The 16,141-nt window shown below is 42.8% G+C and overlaps 1 protein-coding gene across 8 annotated transcripts in view; it reads left to right on the forward strand.

The window, feature by feature from the left end:
* HHAT (hedgehog acyltransferase) overlaps positions 1-16,141 on the forward strand; it is a 346,361-nt gene that overhangs the window by 284,975 nt on the left and 45,245 nt on the right. For all 8 annotated transcript variants that reach the window (XM_023198313.2, XM_023198317.2, XM_023198312.3 and 5 more), the window contains one exon: positions 11,931-12,075. In XM_023198313.2, coding sequence (XP_023054081.1) covers positions 11,931-12,075 — 145 coding nt within the window. The remainder of the gene's footprint in view (positions 1-11,930; positions 12,076-16,141) is intronic.

Genomic DNA, 16,141 nt, shown 5'->3' on the forward strand with positions numbered 1-16,141 from the left:
TTTTTTTTTTTTTATTATACTTTAAGTTCTAGGGTACATGTGCATAATGTGCAGGTTTGTTACATATGTATACTTGTGCCATGTTGGTGGGCTGCACCCATCAACTCGTCAGCACCCATCAATTTATCATTTATATCAGGTATAACTCCCCAATGCAATCCCTTCCCCCTCCCCCCTCCCCATGATAGGCCCCAGTGTGTGATGTTCCCCTTCCCGAGTCCAAGTGAACTCATTGTTCAGTTCCCACCTATGAGTGAGAACATGCGGTGTTTGGTTTTCTCTTCTTGTGATAGTTTGCTAAGAATGATGGTTTCCAGCTGCATCTATGTCCCTACAAAGGATGCAAACTCATCCTTTTTTATGGCTGCATAGTATTCCATGGTGTATATGTGCCACATTTTCTTAATCCAGTCTGTCACTGATGGACATTTGGGTTGATTCCAAGTCTTTGCTATTGTGAATAGTGCCGCAATAAACATACATGTGCATGTGTCTTTGTAGTAGAATAATTTATAATCCTTTGGGTATATACCCAGTAGTGAGATGGCTGGGTCATATGGTACATCTAGTTCTAGATCCTTGAGGAATTGCCATACTGTTTTCCATAATGGTTGAACTAGTTTACAATCCCACCAACAGTGTAAAAGTGTTCCTATTTCTCCACATCCTCTCCAACACCTGTTGTTTCCTGACTTTTTAATGATTGCCATTCTAACTGGTGTGAGATGGTATCTCATTGTGGTTTTGATTTGCATTTCTCTGATGGCCAGTGATGATGAGCATTTTTTCATGTGTCTGTTGGCTGTATGAATGTCTTCTTTTGAGAAATGTCTGTTCATATCCTTTGCCCACTTTTTGATGGGTTTCTTTGTTTTTTTCTTGTATATTTGTTTGAGTTCTTTGTAGATTCTTGATATTAGCCCTTTGTCAGATGAGTAGATTGCAAAAATTTTCTCCCATTCTGTAGGTTGCCTGTTCACTCTGATGGTAGTTTCTTTTGCTGTGCAGAAGCTCTTTAGTTTAATTAGATCCCATTTGTCAATTGTGGCTTTTGCTGCCATTGCTTTTGGTGTTTTAGACATGAACTACAAACCACTGCTCAGTGAAATAAAAGAGGACACAAACAAATGGAAGAACATACCATGCTCATGGATAGGAAGAATCAGTATCGTGAAAATGGCCATACTGCCCAAGGTTATTTATAGATTCAATGCCATCCCCATCAAGCTACCAATGAGTTTCTTCACCAAATTGGAAAAAACTGCTTTAAAGTTCATATGGAACCGAAAAAGAGCCCGCATTGCCAAGACAATCCTAAGTCAAAAGGACAAAGCTGGAGGCGTCACGCTACCTGACTTCAAACTATACTACAAGGCTACAGTAACCAAAACAGCATGGTACTGGTACCAAAACAGAGATATAGACCAATGGAACAGAACAGAGTCCTCAGAAATAATACCACACATCTACAGCCATCTGATCTTTGACAAACCTGAGAGAAACAAGAAATGGGGAAAGGATTCCCTATTTAATAAATGGTGCTGGGAAAACTGGCTAGCCATAAGTAGAAAGCTGAAACTGGATCCTTTCCTTACTCCTTATACGAAGATTAATTCAAGATGGATTAGAGACTTAAATGTTAGACCTAATACCATAAAAACCCTAGAAGAAAATCTAGGTAGTACCATTCAGGACATAGGCATAGGCAAGGACTTCATGTCTAGTGCTGGTTTTCAAGGGGAACAGTTTCTGCTTTTGCTCATTCAGTAGGATGTTGGCTGTGGGTTTGTTACATATCAGTCTTCTATTTTGAGGTATGCTTCTTCAATACCTAGTTTATTGAGAGTTTTTAACAAGGAGGGATGTTGAATTTTCTCAAAGGCCTTTTCTGCATCTATTGTGGTAATTATGTGTTTTTTTTTGTCTTTAGTTCTGTTTATGTGATGAATTACCTTTATTGATTTGCATATGTTGAACCAACCTTGCATCCCAGGGATGAAGCCAACTTAATCATGATGCATAAGCTTTTTGATGTGCTGCTGGATTTTGTTTGCCAGTATTTTATTGAGGATTTTTGCATCAATGTTCATCAAGGATATTGACCTGAAGTGTTCTTTTTTTTGTTGTATCTCTGCCAGGTTTTGGCATCAGGATGATGCTGGCCTTCATGATGACTTCTTAGAATGTATTTAGGCTCCTTTCCTGGTTTAATACATGTTGAGTTTGATTATGGTCCACCTGCAATTGAAAATTGCATGTATTCATTGTTCCGTATATCTGTTAGCAAAGGCCTGTTAATGTTTTCATTGTGATGATGTATACTTAACATATAATTTGCCATTTTAATCATATTTGAGTATACAATTCAGGGGTATTAAATACATTCATATTGTTTTGCAACCGTCACTACCTTCAATCTCCAGAACTTTTTCATCATCCCAATCTGAAATCTCCCATCTTCTCCCTCCATCCCTAGTAGCCACTATTCTATTTTCTGTATCTATGAATTTGACTGTTTTAGGTATCTTATATAAGTACAGCCATACAATGTTTGTCCCTTTGTATCTGGCTCATTTCACTCAGCATAATGTCTTCAAAGTTCATTCATGTTGTGGCATACGTCAAAACTTCTTTCCTTTTTAAGGCTAAAATGCCATTTTATGTATATGTTACTCTGTGTACTCATCCATTGACAGACATTTGGGTTGCTTCCACCTTTTGTCTATTGTGAATAATACTGCTGTGTACATTGGTATACAAATATATGTTTGAGTCCCTTTCAGTTCTTTTTTGTATATACCTTGAAATGAAATTGCTGGATCATATGGCAATTTTGTGTTTAATTTTTTGAGGAACCTATATACTGTTTTCCACAGTGGCTGTACCATTTTACATTCTCACCAGCAATGCACGGGGCTTCAAATTTCTTCTCATCCTCATCAACACTTGTTATTTCATTTTTGATATAGCCACATTAGAAGGTGTGAAGTGATATCTCATGGCTTTGAGTTGCATTTCCTTTATGATTTTTTATGTGCTTATTGGCCATGTGTATATCTTTTTTGGATAAATGTCTGTTCAAGTTCTTTGTCCATTCTTTTAAATTGTTTTTTTGTTGTTGAGTTGTAGGAGTTCTTGATATATTCCGGATATTAAACTCTTATCAAGATGTGATTGCAGATATTATCTCCCATTCCTGGGTTGTCTTTTTACTCTATTAATAGTATCATTTAATGCATAAAAGTTTTTAATTTGGTAACGTCAAGTTTATCTCTTTTTACTTTTGTTGACTGCTTTTTGTGTGATAGCCAAGAAATCATTGCTAAATCCAATGTCATGAAGGTCTCCCCCTGTCTTCTTTTAAGTTTCATAGTTTTAGTTCTTCTTTTTAGATATTTGAACCCTTTTGAGTTAATTTTTGTATATAGTATAAGGGTCCGGTTTCATTCTTTTGCATGTGTATATCCAGTTTTTCCAGAATCATTTGTTGGAAAGACTGTTCTTTCCTCATTAAATGCTCTTTCTGCCCTTGTTGAGAATCATTTGGCCTTGTCGAAAACTATTTAACCGTATAAGGGTTTATTTTTGGTCTCTGTATTTTATTCCATTTGTCTATATGATTATCTTTATGTCAGTACCACACCGTTTTGGTTATTGTAGCTTTGTTTTAAGTGTTAAAATCAGCAAGTTTGCGTCCTGCAACTTTGTTCTGCTTTTTCAATGTTGTTTTGGCTAGTTAGGGCCATTTGAGATCTCAGATCAATTTTAGGATGGGGTTTTCTATTTTTCCAAAGAATGTCATTGGGATTTTGATAGGGATTATATTGAATCTGTGTATAACTTTGGGTAGTATTGTTATTTTAACAGTATTCTTCCCAACTGGGTGCAGTGGCTCATGCCTATAATTCCAGCACTTTGTGAGGCTGAGGTGGGAGGGTCACTTGAGCCCAGGAGTTTAAGACCTGCCTGGGCAACATAGTGAGACTACAAAAAAGTAAACAATTAGCCAGTTGCCATTAGCCACACCTGTGGTGGTCCCAGCTTCTTAGGAGGCCGAGGTGGGAGGATTGCTTGAGCCCAGGAAGTCGAAGCCGCAGTGAGTCATGATTGTGCCACTGCACTCCAGCCTGGAGACAGAGTGAGACCCTGCCTCAAAAAAAAATTCCTCCCATCTATGAATGTGGGATGTCTTTGTATTTATGTCTTCTTTCAGCATTGTTTTGTAGTTTCATTATACAAATTTTTTGCCTCCCTGGTTAAGTTTATTCGTAAGTATTTTATTCTTTTTAATGCCATTATAAATAGAGTTGCTTTCTTAATTTCCTTTTCAGGTTGCTCATTGTTAGTGTATAGAGATACACAACTGTTTTTTTGCATATGATTTTTGTATACTGCAACTCTGCTGAATTTGTTTAACATTTTTGGTAGAAATTTTAGGGTTTTGTACGTGTAATCTGTGAACAGAAATCATTTTACTTCTTTCTCATTTGGATGCTTGGCTTATAGTTTTCCTTTAAAAATTTTTAAGTGACACATAAAAATGTATTGTGTAAAACATATTTTGAAATGTGTATACCTGTGGAATGGCTTAATTAAGCAAATTAACATGCCCCACCTCACTTATTTTCTGTGGTGACAACACTTAAAATCTACTCTCTCAGTGATTTTCAAGAATATGATATATTGTTATTAAGTATATAGTCACTGTGTTGTACAATAGATTACTGCAACGTATTCCTCCTATCTAATTGAAATTTTGAATCCTTTGACCAGCCAACATCTCTCCAACCCCCCTTTTCCCCCAGGGCCTATTAATTTTTATGCAGATATTTTGCTCTGTTAGATATCACTTTCTGGGGAGATTTGCTAAATCTCCTACTGCACTTGTAGATCCCAGTTACTTTTAAAAATTCCAGTGTCATTGTAAGCCATATGTTCTTGAAGACATATGGCATTTGAAATCAACAGTTGGTATCTGCCAACCATTGTTAGTGGGATACATGCATGACATATTTGTTGAACAAATATTTTTTGAAAATCCACTTTGTGTATGGCACTCAAGAGGCAAAGATCTTGAAGGTTGCAGTTGAGAGAAGGGAATCCACACTGCCTCACAGATATGAAGTTGTGTAATGTAGTAGGAGCATGAAGATGTTCAATTAGAGAAACATGTGAATTCTTGCACTGCACTTATCAGTCTATAATCTGGGTAAGTTACTTAATCTCTCTGCTCTTCTAGTTCTTCATTTGTAAAATATGAATTGTTTTTACCTATTTTACAGTATAAGTAAAGCTACTCACGCAGTGAATTTTTTGCATCACAAACTGTATTTATCTAAAACGTAGATAGATGTTGTCTAGCCCATGGGTTATAGAAACACAGAAAATGGGTAACTGACTGTGCTAATACCAATGTGAATTAGGTAAATGAAGAGCCTCAGCACGTCCTGGGCAACACGGATAAAAAGTAGAAATATAGAACCTAAACCCAAGTTGGGCTGGTCCAAAGCTGTTGCTCTCCTGAGCTGACATTAAGCTGGGGCTTGAAGAATACGGAAGATGCATTCAACGTAGAGAGAACAGCTTTTGCTAAGTCACATAAATATGGAAGCACATGTTATGTTTGGGGAACGCTGAAGACAGCCATGTCATTGATAAAAAGTGAGGAGAGTTAAGATTGGGAAGTAAAATGGGATCCAGTTTAAAGTGCCTTCCCACTTTGGATTTCAGTCTCTAAGCAGTGAAGAAATATCAAAGCGTTTTGCAGAGTAGAGACACATAATGTGCTTGACGAACTAGAGGGAGAAATGCTAGAGTATGACATGTCAGTTAAAGTTGAGGCTTCTGGAAAACTCGAAGGAGAGATGTACAGACTGGAGGTGGAGCCACGGCAGTGAAAAAGTAAGAACTCAGGGTGAGGCAGTACTATTGCTCAATCCGGAACTTTTAGCAGGACCCCAGGCACCCCAAACAAGGCTTAAGTTCTCTGACTAGACAGAGCCAGTTGTTTCCTTAGTTATTTGACAGTACTCTGAAATGTTTTCACGTACTGCATGGATTTAAATGCTAAACTTTGGCCTCTGCAGTTTTTAAACTAAGCTGGATATCTAAAGTGTGAGGAAGGTAACTTGTCCAGTTAAACAAAACTGGCTTTGCCTTCATTGCTGCAGGTGTTTGATTCTCTCTCAGGAGCATGCACACAGAGTTCGGAGAATGTAACTGCATTGACCTGCTGTTGTTTGAAGCTCTGTACACTTGAAGGAAGGAGGAGGTATTGCTTTCAGAGAGTCTTCATGTATTCATTCAGCTTGGATATAGGGTGGGATAGAACATTTAGGAACTCAGGAGATTCTGTAACTTATTTAGGGCAAAGGGCGAGACCGGTGATAGCTAATTATTGAGCACACATAGGGTATGCGTGGCTCTTGGATGGTGCATAGTTGAGAAACAGTCCTGCCCTATCCTTGAGGAACCTACTAAGCTGGTAGGAACATGAGAGAGGGGAAACTGGTAAAACACAGACTTCTAGCTGAAAATGACTGAATGTTTTGAGACGGGAAAACATCCTACAAGTTGGCACAGAGATGGGACATGGGCCCTGGAGTGACTGGAATCTGAGTCCTCCTGACCTTGATTGTGTCACTCTGGTCATTCTTCTCTTTCTTGAGAGTTATAATTGTGTCTCTTGTTGTCTCTGGCCTCATCTTTACAGTCTGTGGGGTGTTCACCACTCATTTGCTCTCTCTGGTCTCCACCAACCCCTCCCTTGTCATTGCCTTTTTCATCCTCTCTTACCCTCTGGTTAGCATTTTTATTAGAAAATGGAAAACTTCAGTGATTATATGGAAGAACTGTGTCCAGCTGCTCAAACCCACCCAGTTTCTGTTTTTAGCTTCTCCAACACTTAAAAATAAGCAGCATCAGGTCCCACTTGCCAAGCCTTTGTCACAGTCTCCAGCAGCCATTCCTCCGGCCATCTGCTCCTCCAGATGCTCAGCCTGTCTCCACCTCCCGTCTCAGCCCCACATGCAGCCCGTCCGTGGATGAGTGAGGGGCTGGCAAGCCCACAACCTCCAGCCCAACTGTGCCATCTGTCTCCCATCTCCACGTATGTTTCTAGCTTTGCTTTTGACCCACATTCCTGCAGCCCCCCATCCCTGACTTGTTTGCCCCCACCAATCTTGTGATTTCCAGGGAAAGGATGCTGCCTGGAAAAGATGGATGAGTTGCCATGGAGATTTGAATATGCACAGGAAGCCACAGACACCTCACACCTGGAAGTACAAAGGAGTTTGACATAAGTTTAGTTTAGCCCTAAGGTTTAGTTGGTTTGGGTTGCAGTCCTTCCCATTGGAAGTCAGTGTCTTAGAGGGAAGTTTAAAGCCAAGTGTCGCCATAGCTGAGTGTTGTCATGACATTCCCCCATCCCATGTCAGTCTCTTGGATCACAGGCAAACTACTCAGAGGAAATGGAAGTTAGCCCTAAGCCTGTGCTCTGAGTGTTCTGAGGGGCTTGCTGTAACCAGGCCAGAAGTCTAGCACCTGCCCTTGCACCTGAAGAGTGGGTATATTCACATTCACAGGAAGAGAAACTGCCCAACCCACCCCTCTGTCATGTACCATAGAGACCGTGTAGAGAACTGGTCACGCCTGCCTGAGAACAAAGTGATTCTCAGGTGCCCCACCTCTCATTCTTCCTTTTTCTTCTGGATTTCAGGAATGTCAGGGGAGGAAGCTTGGAATTGGTGGCTACACCTTGCCTGTCTGTGGCTGGGGGCACAGGAGGCTCCTCCTCACTCTCCAGATGATGCCAGGTGGTGGGCAGGATAGGAGGGGCCTCGTGGTCGAATGCTGTGAGGGAACATTCCCTGCACTGGAATGCATTTCTCTGGATCCCAAAGGAAAGGGGGCACATTTTTGGCATTGCTCCTAATGCCCACATAGACCAAGCGAGAACTCTGCTCTGTGATGAATGTGGAGGAGAACAATTCGCCCTTTCTCAACAGGGCTCTGCTGACCTTTTGGGCAGGATAGGTCTGTTCTGCACATTGCAGTGTGCTTATTATCCCTGGCCCCTGCCCACCAAATGTCATATTGCCTTGTAGTCATTGAGACAACCAAAAATGCCCAGCAACTTTTCAAACATCTCCTAGGGGATAGTGCCACTCCCAGTTTTTTGCTGCCAGAAAATCAGATTGCTACAGACCAGTCTATGCTCTGAGAAGAGACCGGGACCAGACCAGAGCTCTCTTTTGTCCTGATAAATTCATATTAATGAAAATCATATTCTATTTGTCCATTATTGCCTTAGCTGATCAACGTGGCAATTCTCTTTGTCATACCTGATGGCTTTTCACTGTCTTCTGATGTTCCCCCATTCGTTTACAATTCTTCAACATGAATTGTCTTGTCAAGGGAGTTTTCAAGTACCAAAGCCATGAGGATGGTGACTTAACACCTGAGGCATGCCTCCCACTTGTGAGAGGCCTGCATCCTGGTGATGAAGGACCACCGGGGTAATTGCTGTAGGACTACGGAAAAGAGAGTGTAAGAGAAAAAGTCTTTAAAGTGGAGGCTTTGGCCCTGTGGCCTTAGAGATTCCAAAAGTTAGATTTATTGATGTAGCTGCCTGGTCCAAGGAAATATACCTTCTAGTTTCATGACCTGTTTCCTCCTGGGAACTTACCCCTAGAGCTCCTATAAGCCAGTGGCTGAGCCAGGGGGTTCCCAAGGTGGAGAGAGTGATCCCTGTGTCAAAACCATCACCTTCCAAAGTGTCCAGAGAATGCAAAGAGGAGAGATGAATTGCAGCTGAGACTCCTGTCCCCTTTGTTGTTAGCTATTACCCTCTTGTGGATGAATCGGACAGATCCCACCCCCTTTTCCTTCCTGTGGCCCATCATTCTTTTTCCCTACCATTTCACCATGAAAAGGAGCAACGCTCTGTTCATTTTGCTGCTTATTGGCATGGCTAGTTTTGTCAGAGGATGAGGCTGTTGGTTAAAATTAGGTTTTTGGATTCCTTGATCTTCATCTAGTTTGTCTCCCACCCACTCACCCTGGGTGATAATCAAGAATTGCCTATGGGCATCTTGATTTCTCCTTTAAATCCTTTTAGTTTGATTCTAACAGGCTGTGCTTTTTAACATTCTTGCTTATTTAAATTTTTTTTAATTCCTAAATTTTTAAAAAACAATTATAAAAATTGGATTGTAGTCATCCGTTCCAGATTTTAGCTGCCCCCCTCCCTTCCTATCTCTGAGATCAGCAGCTCCTTCACAGTTGGTATGATTTTGACTTTTTTTTTTCCTAAGTAGATATAGGAACTTACGGAACCATGCAGCTTGGAAAGATATGGGGGTAATCACAGAATCAAAGGAAGAACTGTAGGAGCTGGGGCCTCAGGGCTGGACAGAGGAGCCTTATGCCTCCAAGACACGCTGTCTCTTCTCACCTTCCTTGGCCCTCAGCTCCTCCTCCTGCTGTGGCCAGTCCTTACCCTGCCCCAAGTATCAGCTCCACAGTCCTGCTTAGCAGCCCCATGCAAAGAGAGTCTTCCTCTCTCAGTACCTCTCTGTTGATTTTTTAATAATTGTAATCACTTCTCACAAAAGAAGAGCCACTTAGCTTAACAAGCTATGTGCACTCTTGGTAGTTGACGTTAACAAAGGAAAGATCACACAGGACCTTTGTGTTCCCTTCTCAGGATGTGAGGCTGGGGGAGACTGATGTGGTTAGAACAGAAGTGGTGGAGTGTCAGACTCAGCGGATCCCTTAGGAATCAAATGTCTTGTTAGTAACCGCAGTATCTGGAGAGAATTACTTGGACGCATTTATGTCAATTAAGACAATTCATATTTTCTTAATCCATTTTGGATCTTCCCCCGTCTCCCAACTTCCTCTCACCCTGCCTTCCTAGTTACTGCTAATTGAGTCAGTAATACCCAGAAAATATCTTCCTCTGCTTTAGAATGCAGAAAGTGGTAGATTAATGTCCCATTATTCTCAGAGGTGAAGAGTGCTGAATAATAAGCCTGCTTCTTTCCCATTTCTCTCTCATTAACAGTTTTCACACCATGTAGTTATCTTGTACCAGGTCTTGTCTGACAGTGTCCTCCTGTACGTGCCTGTGGCCTCCTAGAGCAGGGGCAAGACTAGAGGTGATCTTGCCTGGTGGCCTCTAAGTAGGGACACTCGACATCACTGGAGAGCATTCCGGAACAACCATGGTCAGGCAGACATCTCACTGTCCACCGCACAGCTTCTCTGTGAGCAGGCCACACTTGTGTTTGCCAGCAGTAAAAGCATGTTCCAAAGGGATGTTGGAGCAGAGAGCCATGGGTGGGAAGATGGGGAGATAGAGGGTAGCAGCCAGATCTGAGAGTTCAGAACAGACCCTGGGGCTGACAGGAGAGAACAGGAGGAGTCAGAAATTCTTTTCTCTAGATGGAGAAGACACTGACCATGACTTCCAAAGCAGTCACAGGAGATTCACAGCAGGGCCGCCATAATAAGTAAGCCTCTTGCTGAAGACTCGCTCTCCAATGTAGTCCTTTTTGCCTGTCATGAATTGCATCGGCTGCTCTCATTGAGTTATTCCGAGTTCCGTTTGTAATTGGAACACAGCTGAAATTAGGGTGCATGTGACCCTAGAGATGTGTGGGTTTCTGGAGGATATTTGGGAAATATCTCCAGACCCTTTGCTCCCTCTTTCTCTGTGTCTGTGGATTAGGTGGAGGTGCTTATCAGATACCCTGAGCCCCTGCATGTCCAGCTGCTGTGCTGTACCTGGTTCTCATTCTGAACACACAGTCCCTTGGGGCGGTCCCCGTGCAAGTGCTGATAGGGCTCGCACACTCCAGCACGGTGACCTCACTCGGGAGGGGCTCCCAGAACAGTCAGTGCTGAAGAATAAAGGCTTTGTTTGTTTTGTGAAATCCCTGGGAAAATCTTAAAAGGAGAAGTACAATGAAGAACTAGGAAGGACAAGTGGAATTCTTTATTGTGATGCCGTAAAACATCCCTCCAGCCTTAAGTATTTCAGGCACGCCGATACACTTCATCCTCAGTGCCGATGTGTGCCGCGGGTGAAGTGTGGGCCTGAGCTCTGATTCCAGCGGTAGGCTCGGCTCACATTGATTGTCCTACACCCTTGTTATGAGATTACTCTTAATAGCATGTCAGGTTTAGGGGGCGGTTGGCTGGCTTCCCAGGGTCATTGTAACTGGCCCAGAGGATCATGCTGATCTTGACCTAATTCCATGGAGCTATATATACTAGTTATCACAGACAGCAGTTTGAAGTTCTTGCAGCTGCAGGTTTACATGCAGAAAACAAGTGGAGGAGGGAGGGCGCTAAATCCTAACTGGTTTCAGTGCTTGTATTCCACATGTCAGAGGGAAGCCCTCACATTTTGTTCTCCCTCAAAGAAACAACTTGGGGTATGTCACTTCTTTCCTTAGGGTAGAATGAACATGTTGCAGGAGTACGGTTTTGTTTGGTTTTGAGACAGGATCCCCCAGACTGGGGTCCTGTGGTGTGATCATGGCTCACTGCAGCCTCAAACTCCTGGGCTCAAGCAGTCCTCCCACCTTAGCCTTCCAATTATCTGGGACTACAGGCACATGCCACCTGGCCCAGCTAAGTTTTAAATTGTTTTTGTAGAGATGGTATATCACTATGTTGCCTAGGCTGGTCTTGAACTCCTGGGCCCAAGTGATCCTCCCACCTTAGCCTCCCAAAGTATGAGATTATAGGCATGAGCTGCCACACCCAGACTGGAATTGAAATTTTGAGAGCTGTTTAAATAATGACCTGGTTCAGGCTCTGTGGGGAGGCACCTAGGCTGGTGCCAGAGAAAGCTGGATGATGTCTTAGCCCCATTTTTTCCACCCTTGTCATGAGATGCCTTCTTGCCATTTTTCTCACAGGCCCGATACTTCTCCCCACAAGCTCGCCATCGATTCCACGCTGCCCTTGCGTCTTGTTCCACCTCGATGCTGATCCTGTCCAACCTGGTGTTTCTGGGGGGCAATGAGGTTGGGAAAACCTACTGGAATAGAATCTTCATACAAGGTAAGTTGCTTGACAGTGCTGTTTTCAGTCAGTTTCTTGTTTTCCATGTATGCAGATGGGATCACACATGGGATGGATGGGATCTGGGGAACTCATTCATTGTTATGTTCATGGTATGTGACCTCTAAAGTACCAGCCAGGAATAATTGCCTATGTTTAGTTATGACTTTAAGTGTCCCCTCTTTTTGATGTACCCCATATCTCCTGAATGTGATACTTGTTTAACACCAAAAGGTGTTATTCCAACTCTCCCAAAGTGTATATTCCCTTCCATTACACTATGTTTCCAATGATTTGATATTTCTTAATCTTTCCTACTGCTGTGGTTGAATATCCCTTTCAAAAATCATGTTGAAATTTAATCCTCAATTGGCATTATTGAGAGATGAGGCCTTTAAGAGGTGATTGGATCATGAGGGGTCTGCCCTCATGAATGGATTAACCCATTCATGGATTAATGGATTATTATGGAAGTGGGACTGTTGACTTTACAAGAAGAGGAAGAAAGACCTGAGCTAGGATGCTCAGCCTCCTCACCATGTGATGCCCTGTGCTACCTGGGGAATCTGCAGAGAGTTCCCACCAGCACGAAGGTCTTCCCCAGATGCAGCCCCTTGACCTTGGACTTCTCAGCGTCCATAACTGTAAGAAATAAATTCCATTTCTTTATAAATTATCCAGTTTTAGATATTCTGTTATAATCAACAGGCAACAGAGACACCTAATGTCCGTGGGTCCTACCCTGCAATGTACTGCAAAATCTAACCTTGTTTTGTTTATTGCTCTGAATGTCTTACTAGGAATCTGCCCTAGAAGCTTCCTTGTGCTCTCCTGAAGCTGTGGCATGGCATCGGTATTTGCCACAGCTCTTGGTTGTGGGTATTTTTGCGTGAATACCAGGGGCCAAACTTATGTTTAATGTGCATTAAATAGGTAATCTGAATATCCAAAGCAAAGCCATACCTGCAGCAGGTAAACTGCTACTATGTAGGAGTTGTCAAAATATTCTATTAATAATTGATCATTGTTTATTTATGGTCACCATTTCCCTTGGGCTGGGACTGAGTTATATCTATGAGAATCGGGAGATTTGGAACTACTCACAGTACATATTACTATAGCCAACTCGCTACATCTTAAAAGAGAAGATCCCTGCTCTGTTCCCTGCCCAGTGACACGGTCTTGTGCTTTTTGCTTTGGGAAGCTTTGCCAAGTGGTGATGACGTAACTCTGCACAGCTGGCCCATCATCTCCACATCTGGGTCCCTGAGAAGGCAGCAGTGCTTTTGCTGCAGCTCTTTTCACACCAGAAATAACAGCAACACAGCTGCAGTATTTCAGAATGGCAAACCGTGGGCCTAAACTGTGGCAGCCTTGGGTGAGCCAGGCTCAAAGGGCCAGGAGAGAGCCCTGTTCTACTTTAATCTTGTCACTAAAAGACCCCTCTTTGATCTTGCTTTCTGTGAGATGTTTTAGCTGATAGTTCCTGGAAAGACCATGTACTTTCTAAGTGAAAGCTGTCCTTTAATAGAGATGAGAGATAATAGGGTGCAAAGGATCTGAAGATACAGGTGGGTTACAGCATTTTTTACTTTTCTTGGGCCCTCTCACAGAACCTAGCACAATGATAAGAACATTGTGACTTGGGGGGAAAGTGCTGATTTGGTTTGCTTGTCACATAATGAGGAAGCTCTGATTTTCACTTCCCTGAATCAAATGCATTCAGTGTTTGCTACTTGCGAGGCAGTGAGAACACAGAGATGAAAAAGGAAGCTCACAAATGTGAGTGCCAAACACACAAAAATGTGCAGTAGATTCAGGGAATTGCTCTGCCAGATGTATGAGTGAATTACTAGAGGTCACAGGATAGAGTAACTGACTTTCCACGGAAGATAGACTCTTCAGAAGAGGTGGCATTTGAATTGAAGTAATAATTCAGGAATTTGCTAGGTAGAAAAGGCAGGTGTATCAGGGAAATTAACACTGGCTGCTTTGTCTGAAATTCCAAAATCTCAGTAATTTCTCACCATAGAAGTTTGTTTCTCCGACAGTTCAATACAAATCCCGTGGCTTTTTCTAAGCAGTGACTCCAGGACCTACAATGTTTGTTTTGATTCTCCAAAATCTTGTCCTGGCATCATGGAGGGGAAGAGAACACGGGACTGGCACACCAGGTGCTCAAACATGTGACATTTCTGCTTACATGTCATTGGTCAGAGCCAGTCACATGACCAACCCAAGTACAGGGCAGGGGTGTGTAGGGAATCATGCGGATATCAGTGTGCACCAGCTATCTGTGGCACAGCAGGAGCGGCACATGGGCCTGGCCAGAAATGTTCAAGAGGCAGTTGGAAATATGAGTTGGAGTTGGAGAAGATGGTGGGACCAGTGATTGAGATGTGTCGGGGTCAAGGGCGTAAAGGTTGTATGTGAGGCCAGGGGATTAGATGCAATTAACCATGGAGCTGTGTAGAGTGAGAAGAGAACAGGGTGGGGGAAACCCCAGGGAATGCTGGCATTGAAGGGAGCAGAGAGAAAGGCAGGAAGATCAGAGTGTGACTTGCCCGACATCCTATGGAGTTAACCTCAGTCACATGGGATGGGGCTCTGAAAACCTAGTCTGCTGCTGCCGCATGGGACCTGCTATGGTCTATGACTGAACACACTATTTATGTCCTCCCTGGACTCGGGTGCCGCAGCCCTGGGAACTCTGATTCTATAAATGGGGAAGGCTCTGTGGAATCATCTCTCTTCTGGGTTCTGAGGCCAGAGAAACTCAGCTTAGAAGGCTTTTTCTATGTCAGTGATTATCCAAATAAGCTTGTTTGCATCTCTGCTGGTCTGTGCCATGGGCCTCCTGAGTTAGGGAATGTCTGCTGGGGTTTTGGCAGTTGCCCCTTCATTTGTTCCTTGCTGTGGGTTTTTGTCCCTGAAGGATTGGCTTTAGCTATCTCTTGGAGGTAAATGAACCAGGCGGTGTCCAATCTCCCATCCTGGAGAACTCTGGATTTCATTTAATAACTAATGTGACTTGATAGAAGATTAATATAAATATTCATGTTTTGGTGAAATAAAATAATGAGTCTATACAATGCTCCCTCAGTCTCTGCTGGGGCTGTTCATATCTGAGCTTTGTAAAATTAAAAAAATCTGAATTCGGAAACTCATCTGACCCCAGAAAGTTTAGTTAAAGGGATTGTCAAACTGTATATGGAATTGCTGACAAATGTGCACCTTTGACAGCCTTGTAGTCTTGGCATCTTCCCTGGGACACATGATCAGTTCCTGTCACTCCAGAGCCCATCTTTACACACTGAGGAAATACAGTGAAGCGAGTGAGAATGCTGGCTTTAGGGATGGAGAGCATTTAAGCTCAGCGTCTTGATTTCCAGGTTTAAGGGAAAGGTGGCCCTTCCCTCTGCGCCTTGATGGGTTGGGACCTGCTGCAGCAAGAGGGAGGAACCGCTGACACCACATCCCTCTAACAGGTCTTGCCTCAGAGTCCTGGAGGAGTAGGAAGGGGCAGATGGGTATCTAGGAGATAGGGATTATTGAGGAGATTTGCGAACACCTCACAGTTAATGGGGTGTGGATACACATGTGTCTTAAAAGATATACCTCGCTGTTTCCCAGGGAGCCCTCTTCTGGCATCACTGATGTCCCTAGAAGTATCTCATGATTCACCTGGAAAAGTTGTCTTAAAATTGGTATCTTCCTGTCTCCAGTTCACTTGAATTTAGCCGTAGATTTGTTTGCCTCTAAACTACAAAGTTTATTTTAGTGATTTCCATGAAAATGTCTGTCCTGGTCTCTGTGGGTCATATGGGTGATATGAGGCTGTAAAACCAGACCCTTCCCTTTCTGTTGTGCACCTGCCCTGCTGTCTAGAGAGTGGAAGACAGAGTCTGAAGGCAAGGGATAGAAATGCTCAGTGGCAAACCTAGGGCTCTGGTAATGTGTCATCCCCAAAACAGTTTTGGTCAGGAAGTGTCACCTCTGCTGCTGAGGTTGAAGAAGTAGTGTTGAGTTTATTCAGCAAAGAATAAGGGATCTATGTTTTTGGTCT

This window comes from Piliocolobus tephrosceles, chromosome 1 (assembly GCF_002776525.5).
Source record: "Piliocolobus tephrosceles isolate RC106 chromosome 1, ASM277652v3, whole genome shotgun sequence".
Lineage (NCBI taxonomy): Eukaryota > Metazoa > Chordata > Mammalia > Primates > Cercopithecidae > Piliocolobus > Piliocolobus tephrosceles.